The following is an 18,363-nucleotide window of genomic DNA, read 5'->3' on the forward strand; positions in this document are numbered from 1 at the left end:
ACACCGCCTTACATCCCCTCTCCTCCTCCTGTGTGTGTGTGTGTGTGTGTGTGTGTGTGTGTGTGTGTGTGTGTGTGTGTGTACTAACCTCTTGGTATTATAAGCTGTGTCCTGTGGTGTTTCCTCCAATAGAGTCACATACACAAGAACACATGTCAGAATAAACAATACTGTTACTGTATGAGCACGCCTAGAGAGAGAGAGAGGAGAAAGCAAAAAGGAAGAGGGGAAGAAAAAAGGAGTAGTGAGAAAAGGGGAAGTGAGAGAGAGAAAGAGAGGGGGAGACAGAAAGAGACAGACGGATGGAACAAGAGAGGACGGGAGAAAGAGAAGGAGAGGGAGAGGAGTTGTGAAGAATGATCAGATGAAGGCAGGTAGAGGTGGAGAAGGAGAGGAGGAAGGAAGAGATGGAAAGAAATATTAATACAAAGTGTAAATATACAGTTACTAAATACATACATAAATGCATACGTATAAATGCATGATGTATACACCCTGCTGTGCAATATAGCCACAGTCTTGCAGCTGTTGGTCACTGGGAGCTGCCCAGTACAACCAGTATTCTACTGCTGGCCACTGGGGTTGTGCCTATCGGGCTGGGACAATAACCACATTACCGCGGGTATGCATACCGCAGGGTTGAGCTTATAAATGCAATCATTTTTTCAAATTTTACTTTTTGCTGGTGAAAGTTGTGCTGGTGAATGTTGCTGCTCCATTTCCCATCTGTCCTGTCGTCATCGTCTACAACATGAACAATGAAATACTGTAGCTCTATGGTTGTAACATTTGTTTTTGTTTTGGCCCAACCCCAGTCCTTCCTAGTCAAGCAATCAGCATTTTGATCAATCCAGTCTGCAAACTAAAGTTAGTTTGGTGCCTCTGATGTAATAGGATTTCAAACCACCTTCAGACAAATGCTCCACTTTATGCAGATAGAATGGTTGTTTTATTTTCTTCAAATGTTTTTTCTTTGTTAGGAACAATTATAGATTACATTTAAGTGATTTATTCCATTAATATTATGTTATTTTATTTATTCTTAGTCCTAAATGATTTGTGACACATTCCGGTTAAACAGGGTTAACGGTTTGACGGTTAACCGTTTAATCGTTTGACGGTTAACTGTCCCATTCCTATTGCATGTGTGAACAATGAAAAGTGCGCGCAAAGGGTAAAGAGAAAAGGAGTTTGCGTTTCCATTCGCCAAGGGTCTAGTTGACCAAGAGTTCTCATTGTTGATTTTTGGTAGCTGCTTGAGATGTGGGACATACGGAACCAAACAGGACCTGGGGGGGCATGACAAACAGCACGGTTAGATTTAGTTTTCACCCCTGTGTGTCTGCCCGCGGCTAATCTTGCAAACCACTTGGCAGATCACTGCCAACTTTGTACCCCAAATATATTTCACATACTGTGAATATTCTTTTTGTGTCGATTGATGATTTTTTTCACATTTTGTGAATTCATAATCTGAGGTCGATCGTCTCGCAGATCCAGTGATCTGTGTTGCCAAAATATGGAATTCCACGACAATGTCGTCAATATGACAGATACCCTGATAGGTGTTCATTATCAAAATCACAGCCTTTTCTTTATATTTTCCATTCCCAACATCTTCTGATTTGGCATTTGGAATTAAATAATGTTTTCAGACTTTTTTTATTGCAGCAAAATGTCACCGGAACATTTCAACCTGTCATAAATGTTGCATGTACCCGACAAACTGTATTATGTATACTTTTTTTTATAGTAGTGGTCAAACTTAAAGGGCGATGAAACCCTAGGCTGATTTGGTAGTTTGTTTGTTTTCCAGTTCAGGTTAAAAACTACACAATGCATAAAACTGACCTTATAGTACACCTGCAACACACAGTTGCAGTTAATTAAATGAATAGATTTAGGTGTGTCAATGTGCAAGGCAAACACTGACCAGAGGCTCACCCATAGCCCTGGGCACACCTAGATCTTACTCACCCATTATTCATTTTATTAGCTGCACCTGGGTTGGATTTCATTCCCCTTTAACTGAATGCTGTGTAGACTACTGTACTACTATTACAGGTATTTTGAACAATGCAACTGGTACATAAAAATGGGGGATTTTAAAATAAATTACTGTTACAGTGAATTTTTATTAAATAAAACAAAACAAAACATGTACTTTTATAATAGATAAAATGTGCTACTGTTTGCTGCTGCCCTTGGGTTTAAAAAAGTTCAAGGACATTTGGACAGGGAAGGGATGTCAGCATTCTTGCTCAGAAAGAGGAACTGATCAACATGCTGTTCCTTTGTGCTGTGACAAGGTCTCCAACCATCCAGTAGACTCTGAGACGCTAGTACCTGGGATACAATTACAAAGGTATCTTTTTTGCCAGCTTGCCCAGGGAAGAATGTACTTTCCAACATCTTAGTGGGTCTTCTGAGAGTGCCAGTGGTGTGACCTCCTTGTATCATTTCACCTCCTCTTTATCTAATGATTTTGGTGGTCTTCCAACATCACCACATCACTTACCAAGTAAATCTCCAACTTACTGAATCCACTGAATCCTGACCTCTGTTGACCTCACCGGCAAAAACATCTCAGCACCATCTAGTGGACTGAAAAGGTAACTGATTGTATGCCATGCATGCAAAATATAGCATGGCAAAACATTGTAATACTATGCTGTATCGATTTCTCCGCCACACTTAGTGGTATAGCCATATACAGTATGTTTTAGTCTACATGTGTCAAGTGTGTCTTGCATGCATGTCTCTGTGTTCCAGTGTTTTAGACTAGGCCAACAAGGGGGAATGATTAGGTCTGTCTCCTGTATCCTCCCTGTTGCACCACCCTCTCAGACCTGTTTGGCAGGAGTCACAGGAGACACACCGCTCTCCTCCCTGACAACCAAACACATGTACACAAACAGCAAACAGCAAAACACCCTGCAAAAAAACCTCTCACCCCAGATTACACAGTGCAAAACACACACCTTAACAGCCACAGCACACACACGAGCAGCAGCCCACGCCCACCCTCTCAAACAAACACTGAGTGACAGGTTAAAACATGAACAACATGCTGGGTAAAATGTTACTGTTATAATCTCCCTTGACATTCCAGGTATGCATGTCCTCTTCCCAAAGAACACAAAAGATACGTACATCATTATCCAGTATCCACAGGATATGGCTAATTTAGTCCACTGTCTGAATGGATGATGTGTCTAATGTATAGTCGAATGTCTGAATGGATGACATGCCAGAAGATGCGGAGAGCTGGTTGAATATGAGGATAGTGAGAGACATATGGATTCCCTGAGCACTCCGAGGACTAAAGTCGCTTTTCCACCGCATAATACCGGCTCTACTCAACCCTCCTCAAGGTTCAAAGGTTCAAGGTGTTCTTTATTATGTCATGTCTTGTGTACAGGTACATAAGAGCCTATATACCTGACGAAGGCCACATAGGAAGAAACGTTGTTATTTATTGACCGCTCAATTATTAAATTATGTTGGGAGCATCAAGACGGTGTGCGGACCTTCTCCTTTTGTTCACAGGTACATATGAGTACACATTATTTTGTTCTGGTTGATTCATCATGACTTTGTAGCAGCATCAATAATAATATTAATAGTAAACATAATACAACAAGGGAAAAAAATGTTTTTATGCAGTGCGCAAGGTTCCTGCTATAAACAATAAACATCTATTTTAAACATCTGTGTGCACGTAAAAGCTGTAAGGCAACTCGCTTTACTTCGTTTTCCACTGCAGATAAATTACACTGCATTCTGTTAAAAGGACTTGATTCACATAATTATGATCACAGGATATATCATTCTGTGGTAATCACAAATAATATAAATTTTAGTTAATATAGTGTGGCTCTTAGCCTGTTCATGTGAGTTTTATTTATCCTTCCTAAATCTTAAAATATCTATCACTAGTATTATTTTAGAAAGCCTTTATTTTTCCAGGGATTGCCACAGAGATTCAAAATATAGTCTATTTTCCAAGCTACTGCACCTAGCCAAGCATGGAAGCAGGGCATGGGTAACAAAACACAAAAACATAGAGGCTAGTAGTGTTTCCTAACTGCTCATTGGCTTCACATGCTTTGTTGCAGCTTGTGTTTGATTCATAATGGAATGCCAGGGTCCCACACTTAGGGACTAGGAGGACTAATGACAATTTGCATTTGTTTGTAAGATGCAATCATACTTAAAAATGTCTACATTATTGAAAAATAATAATTTATAGAAAATAATTGATTTTAATAATATAATCGATTTCCAAACATAGTAAAACTAGCAGATCTACAAACTCACAACCAGCACTGGGGCCACCGCGGGCATTTAGGGGCAAGGCCAACCAAATGGAAACTGTGCCTCCATCCAGATTGGTGAGTAGCCCACCAACATTTTAATGTTTTCAAATGTTAAATATAATATTATTCATGAATATTATAAATATATACATTTAAAAATGTATTAATATGTTAAAAATACAGGCTAAGCCTAATACAGGCCTACAACTAGCGGATGCCATTATGGTATAGATAGAGGTTGCTTCAGAGAGTGTAGTGTGACAAAATGAATGGAAGGACGCTGTTCTCAGGAAGTTTCATGCGGGCTACAATCGCCGCTTCAACTCTAGTAATGGTGAGTGAAATTAATACTACCAAGTCGGCCATACCACCCATGACCAAAATTTGCATTTTAAAACAAAATGCCAGTCGCCAGAGGGGTAAAATAAATAACACATAGGCTACACATAACTTCGCGTCACCAGGCATTTCCACACGGCGGAAAGCCTGGTTTTCATTATGAACTGGCTAGTGCGATAGTGTAGAATTCTAGAAAGTGGTATCCAGTTATATATCCGGTTGGCGCCACTTTGTTTTTGTTGAATGCCTAATCGAGGCCTAACCTAAGTCTAGTATCGTCAGCCGCTCACTCGCTACAAGTTGGAATAAAAGATGCATACCAAATGAAGTATTCCAAGAAGTACCTGAAGAAACTCCTTGGATTCATCTAATTATATTTAGGAGGAGCACTGCACAGACGCTCTTGGTTTCTGCTCTTGTTTTTGCCTGCTGAATGCAAAGTTATTTCCGCTCTAGACCAGATCAGAAATGCAAAATGAGCTGATCCCAGTCTAGGCTACACATACTGTAGGTCTGTTGTATTTTTGTTGATAATTATGCACTGGAAAACTCATTAGCCTAATAGGCACTGAGGAGCTGTCCATGGTCCTGGAACTGATGCACCCCGACTATGGAGGTGCAGGTTTGTTTTTGTTTTCCTCCCGCTGTGGAGATGGCGAGAAGTTACATTAATGTGATGCGATCACTGTGTTTTAGTGTTTTCTGTATGGATGACAACTTGCTTTGTGATTATGTGTTTAAGTTTGAAGTAAGCCTAGCCTACTAATAGGCATAAGTGCTTTGCACCTTGACTTGTCTGCTAGTGCTTTGATTGATACTAGCCCAATTTATATGGATTGACTTAGTGTTGCTTGTCGGTGCATAACTTTACATAGGGATTTTCATGTGATATTATTACATTAAAAAACACGCTTCTCAATTACTCGAGTCATTGAAAGAGTAATCGGTAGAATAATTGCTAAGAAAATTAGTTGAGAGCCCTAAATTGCCTTAAATATGAGAAAAACAGACTATTTCAATAACAGATCTACAAGCTGTGAGCTTGTAAGCGGCTATTTCCGCTATTTGATGTACAGTACCATGAAGGTTAACCATCACCAATGACAGAGCCAAGCTGTTGGCAGCTGCATTCTTGAAAACTGCTGGATGGTGGATTATATTTCTGCACGTCATTTTCTTTAGCACCGAGTGGCTGCAAAGGTTGCAGTGTGAGTGTGCGCTGTGCCATTTTAACAAACTGCAGTCTTTTCTTGATCAAAACAAAGAGGACATTCCACAACACTGAAATGTGTGCTTAAGAAAAACATAGTGTACACATGCTGGAAATCTACCAGTCTGTGGTTATGCAAAAATAAGCAACCTCTTGAGTCACAGTATAAGATGGGTGATAAATTTCAATATAACACGGCACCCCCACTGCTTGCCTCAACAACACAAGTCAAGATTCACAGTGATTCATTCAGCGCCTCATGGTCACAGGACAAAGTAATCCAAATGCACTGGGATAAAACTAAATGGAAACATAATTACGTGTGTTGTAGGTGCACATTTAGTAGAGCAATATAATCCGCGATTACGTGATGATTAGAGATAATCGGAAACTCACAATAATCCCATGATGATGATATTGCTATATCAAACAAGTCTAATTGATCCCAAGAGTGTGAACTGTGAACTCAACATTTTAGATGGGACAGCTGTTTCTGTCATTTTCTTAACTTGCTTTTTTTTCTTCTTCTTTGTAACTAGTATGTTTCCTTATGGACTGTGCACAATGTTATTTATTTCAGGAATGCCTTTCTGTGTTCACTTTGATTAATGTTAAAAATCAATTTAAGACTGAATTTAATCACAAAAGAGTGTCTGTAATTATGAATAACAGAGTATGCATCATTGTATGAGCCCTGCAGGCTGGTCAGAAACCTCTCTCCCCGCTCCTGTCACTGTTTGTTTATTCTGCACATAATCTCTCACACACACAACCCCAAAACCATACTCTATACACTAGAACTACAAGCATGATCTTGCACAGATTCCTGTGTGTTAAGGTTTCATGACAGGTAATAGGTGAGCATCTGTAGTAGAGTACCTGTCATGTCATCATTTTTAAATGTTCTGCTGAGATTTCTGCTGAGCAGCCAGATAGCAGTACTAGCCAGTCAGCAACAGACCACATAGAGATCTGTTACCAAGCTAGCTGAATGTGCAAAATAATCATCAGTCACATTTACCAATAAACAGGATGTATTAATGTACCAATCCAATGCGCTATTTAGACAGAGTGGGAGGAAGGACAGGGTGGATGTGTCACTGTTGGTATCAAGTGAATGCCTTTCATCACTGACTCTGCACGCACGCACACACAGACCTGTACATGTGCCACACAGTTTCACTCCCACATCTGCACACCAGATCCTATCCCCGACCAATTGTGTTCATCAGAGCGCCCGGCCAGGCCAGAGGTACCACTGCTGAGCGTTGAACCTGAGTCTCTGTGTGTTATCTCTAATGACACCCAATTACCCATCTGCATAAATATATGTCTATCTACCAACCTATCTATCCACCTGTATGTCCACTATTTATCCACATCATTCACACTAATGATAGATCATTAGTTATGATACATCCACTATTGGATCGATCATAAATTTGGTGTCCCTTCTGCCTTTCAAGAGAGCGTGACTCCCTCTCTCTCTCTCTCTCTGGAGGAACAGAACCGTTATCTCACATGATGTACAGGAATTACACATCCCTGACAGCATTACAGAGCCATATCAAATGACAACAACACTGAACCTTAACATGCAAAATGCAAATGTACAGTAGTAACAGTACAATTAGTAATAGTAAAAGTATTAGTGAAGCAATAGTTATAGCAGTGGTTCTCAACCTTTTCAGTCCGAGACCCCCCAAAATAATCATATTTGAACCGAGGACCCCCTACCTTGATAAGCACTTAGAATGTAGTTGAGGCATTACATTTTCGGTTCCACAGATAAATATTGTGAAAATAGCAGATCTACAAGCTCACAACGCCTCGCTTTGAGCTTGTAGATCTACCATTTTCACAATTTCTTATCCCTCTCTTTCTTATTTGACAATTTGGCAAATGTTTGACCAGTTTTTATAGTATAGTTTGTTGATTACTTTTGATGCAGCAATGGTCTTTTTTAGGTATTAAAAAGGGTCTTAAAAGTCCTTAAATTGTCACTTCACTGTCATCTGGGGACCCCCCCAAAATTATGTGGGGACCACCCTGGGGGGGATCACCGACCAACAGGTTGAGAACCACTGTGTTATAGTACCTAGTATTAGATGTACTATCATAACAACATATACCTCTAGGCCTGCATGTTTTTAATGTTCACATTAAACTATACCTTCAAGGCTCATGATCAATCAACTCACCAGAAAAACGTGTTTGTTCCATCGTCTTCAACTTCAGACTCTGTATTCCTCCTTGACAGACTCTCCCTGGAGAGTTTCACCTGCTTGGCTTTGGTCTGCAAGGCGTGATCCAAAGACCCTGGCCCGGCCACCGACGGCTCCATAGACCCGTTATTGTTATGTTTGCCGTCTGGTTTAGTCATGATAACTGTCGGTATGCAGATTGTCCAGTCTGTTGTTGTGTATGTTGAAGTGATTATCCGTCGGTCATCCGTGTCAGCCCCACCCTAAAGACTGTCAGCATCTACAGGAGGGATTTGGTATTAGTATGTGGACATAAAACATACATCTTATATTATATAGCCTGGTGTTATTTAATCTCACTACCATCCACCAAATATGAGACTAAACAGCTATTTCTGCTATTTTTCTTTAAACTTTTTTTTTAAAGTATAAATTTATTAAATGTGTCAGTAATTTCTTTGTATATTTAAGTTATTTGTCATATATCTGCCCGGTGCAATTTGTGATTATGAAGCAAAACATTAAAAAAATAAAAATAATGTTGTTGTTCCAATGCCAAAACACAATACAATCTTTAATCGTAATTATTTGAGAGACAACTAATCGTCAATTTAAATGTGTAATCGTGACAACCCCTAATCTTATATAGCCTGGTGTTATTTAATCTCACTACCAGGCATCCACCCAATAGATTTTTTAAAATTATTTTATGTCAACATCTGACATGGGCAACATTGCGTTGGGTTTCTGCATCAACAAACAATCTAATGTCACATCTGAAGATTTGACCACTGACTTAAAACCACTGTTTCTGTGTATTTCTGTGCATGGGTTGGCAAAAGACAAGAATGCAAATCAGTGTGTCCTGCAGAAGAAGACCTTGATGTAAGCGTTAGCACCACGGGCTATCTATCTATACCGATTGACCATAAGTACCGTTAACCTGACAGTTGAATACAAACAGATCGCCGTTCCTAGATGATGAACGTTGTCATTTATCTAGTCAGAAATGACAAGCTGATGTAACAGACATGTTACGAGACAATAAGTTACCTTACCAGATTCATTAGCGATATTATATTACCGCAGTCTGGGCGAGTTCACGCGGACGGGGATCGGGATGTTGCTACATTTGTCATAAAGCGTAATATTATCTATTTAAACTGAAATAAAAAAAATGTATGAACAAGGTCGGTTAAAGGGGTGACTTTATGGCAGGAACAGATTAAGCCTCCGCACTGAACACAGATCACATGGGCGTTAAACAGGTTGCCGTCCGTAGGTGGGTTGTTTCCGGGCATGGATTGTCAAAATAAGAGTCGTTGCGATGGCAGTACAACGTGAGGGCCAGTGTTATCAGGTTTTGCGAGAGAAACAAGCAGCGAGCCCTTAGCACTTTAAACTAGGCCTACTATCAGTGTTGCTATGCTCATTTGGGAAGTGCTTGCACTGTATTTTAATGACGTGACGCGCACGTCGCTTAACACCTAGATCACACAATGGACAATTGATATGCATATAGGCTAATTCCTATGATAGGTTCCAGCACGCCGTGCAAGGCCGTCCAGTGAGCATTGCACCCCTGCCTACTATACATTAGATATTTGAAAATAGACGATCTACATTACAAGCTCAAAACGCATTGCGTTGGAATAATACAAATTAAATTTAAAAAAAGTATATCTTTGAAACATTTTAACAACACAAATCTTGTATGGGGGGTCCCTGGCATAACATGCTTTCAGATAAGGGTCCGCAGACAAATACATATTAATTTAGGGGTCCTTGACTTGATAATGTTTAAGAAACACTTTAAACAAAGATAGGAAGCCCAAATAAGCAACTACACTTAGAAAGAAGCCCCATAAAACCGCAACCCGCAGACCCCGCAACCAAGCAGCTTTTTAGAAAAACGAGCCCAAAGTGGCTTAAAATAAGCGGACATGGCAACGCTGGTGAGAGCTTTTCTTTTGAAGGTGAATTCGGATGTCACCCAAGCATTCATTTTAGCTGGATTCTAGTAACTTGAAGCGTCTGGCCGTGTTAGCTTGTCTCTCCAATATGATCATCATCACTTTGTCCGTTCGTTATTTATTAATATTCGTGACAGTCAAACTTTTTAACAGTAATATTACGTAGTAATCCCCTCTATCTGGAACCGTCCAAATACGTTAAATGTTTGAACACGTTTGTCCTTGAAGTTGCTCAAATCTGTGAATGTCACAACAAACTCCTCGCTCCAACACCATCTGCTGTAACTATTTTTGAGTGTCGTCACTTCCGTTAGCTGTTCTTTGAACGTGACTGCAATTTTATTTGTTTATTTTTATTTGTGACTCATTCCTGTGCAAAAATACTCAAACAAAATAACTATAGATTAGTATTTTTTTAACCGTTTTAAATCATAAAGGGAGTAGCAGTATAATATAGACTCTACATTAGAAAATGAATAGGCTCCCCTATTCATTTTTTAGGTGAAAACGTTACTAATACTAACTTAAGTTATAGTGCAACAGGTCTGTTAAAACCGCATTTTTAACGATGGTTTTAACATCGTTTTAAAGGAGAAATATAAAGTAACCTTTACTTTTGCAACAGCTCCCCTAGAGTGGTCTGTGAACTTACCAAAGTAGTTCCTCCTGATCCAGTGAACTAACCCAAATCTGTCTCTACATTGTCTACAAAGACATGCACACACAGTACTTTCTATTCCCTATCTGTGAATAGCCTCATCGGAAGCTATTTAAAGCTTTTCTCTGAATGAGGCAGTGACTGATTGGGTAATTCTAACCTTTGCCTGATCTGGGCTGATTCGGTTCAAGTTCAAGTTCATCAGGGTCCTTGTCTGGTACAACTCACCTCGAAAACCCCTGCAGCTCAGGATAAAGAACACCTGGCGTATAGGACAGTGAAGGGAGAGCTGAAAACCCTGCATCACACCTGGGGACTTTTTACAGGGGCTTTGTCTTTTTACAGGGGCCAGTTCCGAATTGCAGCCACCTGTACGTGCTCTAAGGCTCTCCTTGTCACAATTCCTGTGATCATGTGTACCTAATTTGGTGAAGATTGGTAAAAATAAATAAAAATAATACTTAAAATCATGTTTCTGCAACAGACATTTGTGTGACATAAGGAACCGTTATCTGGGGTCTAAGTGAAAACATTTTTTCTCTACATTCTTTAGAGGCCCCTCAATATGTGATTTGTGACATCAACTTTAAACTTAAAATGAAGGTGCGGAAAGTGGAAAGTCAGTCCGACTGGTGGTTTTCCAGACCCGAAAGTACAAGTGTCTCTGTATCTGTCTGTCTGTCTTTCTGTGTTCCTTTAATGACCATGTATGGAGATCCCTGATTTCATCAATATGAGGTCATAGTACTGACATCAGAGTTCCCAACGGGGCTCATTTCCAATGGGCATTGGCCTAGTAATAATAATACAACAATATAATAATAATAATAATAATAATAATAATAATAATAATAACAATCATAATAATAATAATAACAATATTATGACATCAAGACATCAAATAGAGTGCCATCTCACGTCTGAAAATTTCCACTGCAATTTTCCACTGCACTACAGTCAGACACTGGGACCCCTCCCCCTGTCTCTCTCACACACACACACACACACACACACACACACACACACACACACACACACACACACACACACACACACACACACACACACACACACACACACACACCCACCACTAAACTAGGCCGCTTGTATCTCTTTTTGCTGTGTGATGTAGGCAGTGAGTTGGACATGCAGGGTAAAGGTCATGTACCCACAATGCCGCTGGATAGACAAACTACAACTATCTGGTTTATGTATTAATTTAGTTTGAAGACAAGCTGACCTTCTGGCACCAACAATGACATTCTGTAGGCAGGCCTGCCAACATCCGACTGAGAGAATCATGGTGATTCAATCTGGTGAATGTGATACTTATATCAGGCTTGCTTTACTAGCATTGGAAAATGATGGGTACATTTTCAAATTTCATCCATTATAAAGCTAAAAGTAGGCCTACAGAATGACTGAAGCAATTAAAACCCCAATAAACAAATGGCTGGCCCTGGCTGCATATCAGTGGGGTGTGTAGCCTATACTGAGCGGAGGGGCAGTATTACGGTTTGCCACGCAAAATGGCAGAAATCCCCAATTCAAGAAGAAATCAAGGAAAAATGACAATCAAGGAGTCCTCAAGGAGATGTGGTTGAAATCAAGGAAACTCCTGCTGAATCAAGGAGGGTTGGCACTTGGCAGCCCTGACTGTAGGAGGTGCCTGATGAAGATGTATTGACATTGAAAGTTGTCATGTTATTTGCCTGCACTCCCATTAAGACCTGAGGCCGATTCTACAAATGTCTTCCAAATCCTAACAGTTATCTGAAAAACTGATGCTGCTATATCAGTGGTGCGGACCTCCCAAACTTACAGTATATGTAGCCTATTTGGTCGTGGGCCCCCATCTGTTGTGTTCCAGGGACCCCCAGAAGCAGAGATTTGAGTAAGAAAATGTTTGCCTTAAAAATATATATAATTCAACTTTTCCTGATTTTTCAAAAATAGCAGATCTACAAGCTCATAGCGTGGCACGAAGTGACGTGTTATGAGCTTGTATATCTGCATTTTTAATAGCCAAAGTATAAAATATGGTAAAAAATGATTGTGATGCAACATGATGTAAAATGACACAGATGCTTTGCCGGTTTTAATGGCTTTAATTGTCTGAGTTTGCTCTAGTGCCTTCCTTCTTCATACTGTAGTAGGAGGTGTTTGTGTGAATGTAACTCACGGCAACTGTGTGTTGCATAACTGTTTTGACACAACTGTGTGTGTGTGTGTGTGTGCGTGTGCGTGTGCGTGTGCGTGTGTGTGTGTGTGTGTGTGTGTGTGTGTGTGTGTGTGTGTTTAATATTCCAGAATAACTCATACGTTTGGTGAGAAAATCCTTTCTTCCAAAATCAGCATTGATTTGATGGCCTGATCCCTGTGAAAGTCACAGTTAAAAACTTTGTGCAGAACAAATTGATGGGAAGATTATGCAAGATCATTATACAGCAGGCAGAACATCAGACATATTACCGCTGCCATGTAAATACAGTTATTCCAGTTCTAACTCATTTTCATGTTTGTTGGATCTGTGCCTCACATGTCCTCTGAGTAAAAGTAAATACCACTGTAAATCAGTATATAAAAAAAGATCTTTCCATATTTGTGTGGATTGTGAAATGGTTAAATATATGCTAGATGTCCTACTCAGTATGCTGTTGATCCACTGCTAACAGTGGGAGGTTCCTTTAAAAGCCAATGCCACCCTAAAAAGATTCAGTCACTTCATCCAATTCCAAGTCCATATTTCCAAAGTAGATGGTCAGTCAGGTGAATTCAATGTACAGTACTTTGATGATAATATTGTATATATAATGTATCATCCCAAAGGTTTTTAAGAATTGGGCAAACCCTGAAAAATTAGGTAAAGTTATAGCATTATAGCCAAACTCAGCATTTGAGTTGGGAGCCAAATCTGTTTCAGTTTAGGTGCTATATAAGAACATGATGAAAAAAAATGTCCATAAGAGGTATGTATCCTAACCTTTAGGATTAGAACATGTCAAGCATGTTCTGTGCTTATATGTTCATCCACTGGATCATCTGAGAGACATACAGTAATTGTGTTATTTGGGTATTTGCTAGAGTACATCTGCACATACCTGGAATTCATCTTCTGCATTTACCCATCCTTTGTATTAGGAGCAGTGGACACCATTAATACAGCGCCATGGGAGCAGATTGGGGTTAAGTGGCTACACATAGACTGGTGAGCCAAGTGTCCAACCGCTGACCCTCTGATTCCCAGACGGACTCTCTACCCACTCAGCTTAAGCCGCCCCCACTGACTGACTGACAATTAGTCATTAGTCACAGTCATTGCTGCTAAGAGTAGATGCTAAGAGTAGAGACAGACAAAGGTTGTCTAAGTAGGCCTACACTTTGAAAAGGCGGCAAGGGATGTAAAAATTACTGAGAGACATGGCAAAAATTAGGAACAACTGTAATCCGCACATATCAGGGATTTACACACCCCTTTGTGAATTGCACGTTGGTTTTTGCTTAGAGAAAATACACCCTCATTTGGCCACTTTATTTACACTGATATCTACAACCAGCTTTGGGCCCAATATCTTCCCCCACCACTTCTACCACAAACTCCCTCTCCTTCTCTCCACCTCAGAGAGTGATGTAACTGCTTCAAACATCCACTATGATCTCTGTTCCCAAAAGGCTGAGGATGACAGACCTTATAACTACAGAGTCACCCTGACCCAGACAAGTCACCCTGACCTCTGGATTAATGAAGTCCATTGAGTGTCTCATGCTGTCCCACCTCATCACTGCCCCCTTCTGGATGCCCTGCAGATAGCCTACAGAGCCAACAGGTCTGTAGACCAGCAGTGCTCAATCTTTTTGTGGATAAGGCAAACCAAAGGTCATAGTAATGTAGTAGAATACATCTTAAAATTATTGTATTCATAGATATGTCCCACACACAAATGCACACACACACGTATGCGCTCACGTGCTCGCATGCACACGTGCACTCACATGCACACGTGCACGCACAGCACACACACACACACACACACACACACACACACACACACACACACACACACACACACACACACACACACACACACACACACACACACACACACACACACACTTCTATGAGGGGTCAGTAAGGCAAGGCAAGTTTATTTATATAGTAGGCATCAAATCTTGGTGATGTAAATTCAGAAATAATTGAGCAATGAGTGAAATTTCAATAACAGTAGTGGTCTGATGAAGGTCAGACCAAAAGTTAAAATGGAGTGAAGCACTGTGTAGATCTATTTTGTGCAGAATTGCATAACATGTCTTGTTGTGAGCTTGTAGATCTGCTACTCTCAGACCGCAACTGCATCATACGACCAATTATTATATAGTCAGTCAAGAGAATGGATGTGGGATGGTGGCATTTCACTGGATATTGTTGTGGAATGGCAATTATTGTCTCAACTACAATTATAACTCTGTGGAGGTGACTCGTTGGCACAGTGTGGGCGCACCAAACCAATGAAGAATCCCTATAGCCTCAACCCTCACTGCACACCAGTCATGTGTATACAAGTATACATTACATACAGTGTACATTTCCTTGTATTGTATAGTCCTGGTGTCACCAGGACTATACAAACTATGTGGACTGCAGAGGGTATAGGGGATCACTGCTCCATGATAGTACAAAATTAATGTAGGCTGTGTGGATATATACGGTTGCCCTCTGCATCGGTACACTTGATGTGTACTCAATTCCAAGAGCAATAATTCATTTATTTATTCATCCAAGTGCATTTTGGAATGTATATGCTTTTACCCTTGGTGCACACTTTCACCCTTGGTGCAATAATTCATCTTAATTATTTATCTACCTACAACACTGTCTGCTATATCAGCCCTTCATATACATTGTATATTGAATTGTATACTCATGCTTGTTTTTTGATTATTTTGAGTAAATAGCTGTAAATAATTGAAAATGTTTCTATACTGTTTAATTGTAATGGACCAGTCTCACCAAGAGAAATTCCTTGTATGTGTAGACATACCTGGCAATAAAAGCAAGCTCTGATTCTAATTCACCCATCTCTCTGGCAAAAAAAATACTGGCTCACACTGTCTCTGTTATATAACGAATATGCTGCCTTCTTCCCTGCATTCTTACCGCCTCTCTCTCCTATATACACTGCCTCCCTTTCAGCTTTCTAAACCCTCTCAATTCTCAAGGGAGAATGGACTGCCTCCTCTCCTTTAATGAATAAAATATAACTCTGTTATCGTGCCATCCCATCTGGGATGAGAGACCAAACAGAGGTTAAAATAATTAGTTTAGGTAATAATACCTGGGGTGTTTTAAGGTGTGTCATCCCCCAAGGTAGGCTCAGTCTGAAGAACACTGAATGGTTTTATTGGAGTCCCGGGGCCATTATTTTAGCCTATAGAGACAAATTAATGTCTGCAAACTGAGAACCAACTTCAAAGTTTGTCTACTGTCCAAACTAATTTATTATTGGGATATTGGTTATTTAGTAACATATGGGCATAATAATAAATGAAAAGGAATCACCAAACACAATTAAAGTAATTTATGAAAAGGACTTGCTAAAGTTTTATGAAGCAAATTAAAATAAGGTACTGATTAGCCTGAGGTCCTCAGGCAGGTCATTCCAGACACAAAGAGCCCTGGCAGCAAAGGAACGAGCAGCCTTTGTCGTCAGCCTTGACTCAGGAGCAACCAGCAGGTTCCCGCCCTGAAGACCTCAGGCTGCACACAGCTCAAAGATGTAATTAGGGGCCAGTCATCAAGTGCCTTAAAAGTAATCAACAAAATCTTAAAAAATAAACCCACCAGCAACAAGTGTAGGCAAGTTAAAATAAGTGTAAACAACATACATTTTTACTTAAGTGTTCATTTAACTTAAGTAAAAAGTCAAACATTATTGTTCTGTACAACTATTAAGCCTATTAATTCTACTAGTTTAAGACATGTTAAAACACAAGTGTGTGACAAATGTTCTTTAATCAGTGGAAAATATGTGTTTTTAAGTGTCTAAATGATGATCAGCATGAAATTGTTTGACTTTCATCTTTGCAGGACAAAGTAGGGTGCTGTGATTGTGAATAGAGAGTCACCCCCACCCCCCACACCCACACAAGGACATCCTGTGGTGTGACCTTCTCTCTTACATCAAAGGGCAGGTAATGAGGTGGTGGGGGCGGGCCACACCTTGGATTATCACCTCTGACCTCAGGTTTCGCAGAAAACAAAACGTTAAAAGAAGATCAAACTAAATGATTGCAACAGAAGAGGGAAAATAAAGTGTCCAGGATGGCATCCTGATGAGCTGCTAACTGCAAAGCGCTACAGAGGGTGGTGCGGTCAGAGGTGAACTTCCCTCCCTCCAGGATATATACAAGTGATGCGTAGCCATGGATAGGCAGATCATCAATAACACTCACCACACCACCAGCCACAATTATGTTCACGCCACTGCTGGTAGGCAGGCTAGGCCAGTGGTTCCCAAACTTCTCCATGCCAAGGACCCCCAAATAGCCATAGACTCTGACAGCAGCCCATATTGTGAAATAGCTTTTAATAAACTATACCTGATCTATAAGCGCACAATTATTGAAAACTTTTGATAATGTTTGAAAATGCCATATCACTTTGTATATGACTAAAGGATATTCCATTGCTGTTACTTATTTTTGAGCATGAATGTATATTTGATATAGTTGTCCTGTTATGTGACCTTTTCCTTTGTTTTTCTCTATTCTAAGGCCTTAGGCATATCAATTCTGGTCAGACAGAACCAAATTTTTGTGACAAAAACAAGACTACTACAGAATGGAAACACAAAAACAAGAAAGAAAACATAACACTAAAGGTACAGGCTCCAACACATTTCTTCACATTGACAACAGAGTACTCAACCTGGAAGTGTCCACTACATTTATGAGTGGTTGCCACGTCTTTAAAAAGCCTTTGTAATTATCATGTAGGTGTAGGATGTATGTAAGTTTCTTTAAGAAAAGTATCCTTAACACGGTTTCATACCAGTCTGCTATTGAGGGTGGATCTTTAGTGATCCATAGCTTAAGGATACTCTTTCTCGCAATGTACAGAAGTATTCTAATCAACTTGACATTGTATTTGTTTTGTATATTTCCCTCATCGGCAGCCATTATACAATGTAGTGATAAAAACGCTATATGATAACCCATCATTTTACAGACTTCCTTCTTCACATCCTCCCAAAAGTGTTTAATTACAGGGCAGCTCCAAAACATATGTACATAGGTACCAATCTCCATTTCACATTTTGGACCAAGAGGTTAGTTTGTGCCAAACTTGCTCCTTTAGCAATGGTGTTTAGTAATAGTAGAGTGTCCCTCCCTACGACTAAATATTTCAGAAACGGATGATATGAAATTGTTGGTAGTAGTCTGCATAAAGATGTCTTCTAGAAATGACATATTGGGAGCTTTTACTTCATTTGTGATGGGAATTTGGAATTTCATACCTGCTTTTTAATCCTGCAAAATAATGCATAATAGCACCATCAAACATTTTTACCAATTGATCCAGACCTTTTTCTTGACACATTTTGAATACCGGGTCATGAATTGAAGGGAGAAAGTCTGGGTTTGAAGCAATTGGTGCTAAAAG

General features: G+C 39.9%; 1 protein-coding gene across 2 annotated transcripts in view; it reads right to left on the reverse strand.

Moving 5' to 3' along the window:
- Window positions 1-9,309, reverse strand: part of LOC308091397 (phosphatidylserine synthase 2) — a 21,027-nt gene extending 11,718 nt beyond the window's left edge. For both annotated transcript variants that reach the window (XR_013933711.1, XM_080436998.1), the window contains exons 1-3: window positions 9,131-9,309; window positions 8,070-8,352; window positions 89-190 (exon numbers count right to left, since the gene is read on the reverse strand). Coding sequence is in view for 1 of the 2 variants with exons in the window: in XM_080436998.1 (XP_080293124.1) it covers window positions 89-190; window positions 8,070-8,251 (284 nt within the window). In the remaining variant the exon portion in view is untranslated. The remainder of the gene's footprint in view (window positions 1-88; window positions 191-8,069; window positions 8,353-9,130) is intronic.
- Between the last annotated feature and the right edge of the window lie 9,054 nt (window positions 9,310-18,363).

Source organism: Gymnoscopelus braueri (assembly GCF_963280865.1).
Source record: "Gymnoscopelus braueri genome assembly, chromosome: 9".
NCBI lineage: Eukaryota > Metazoa > Chordata > Actinopteri > Myctophiformes > Myctophidae > Gymnoscopelus > Gymnoscopelus braueri.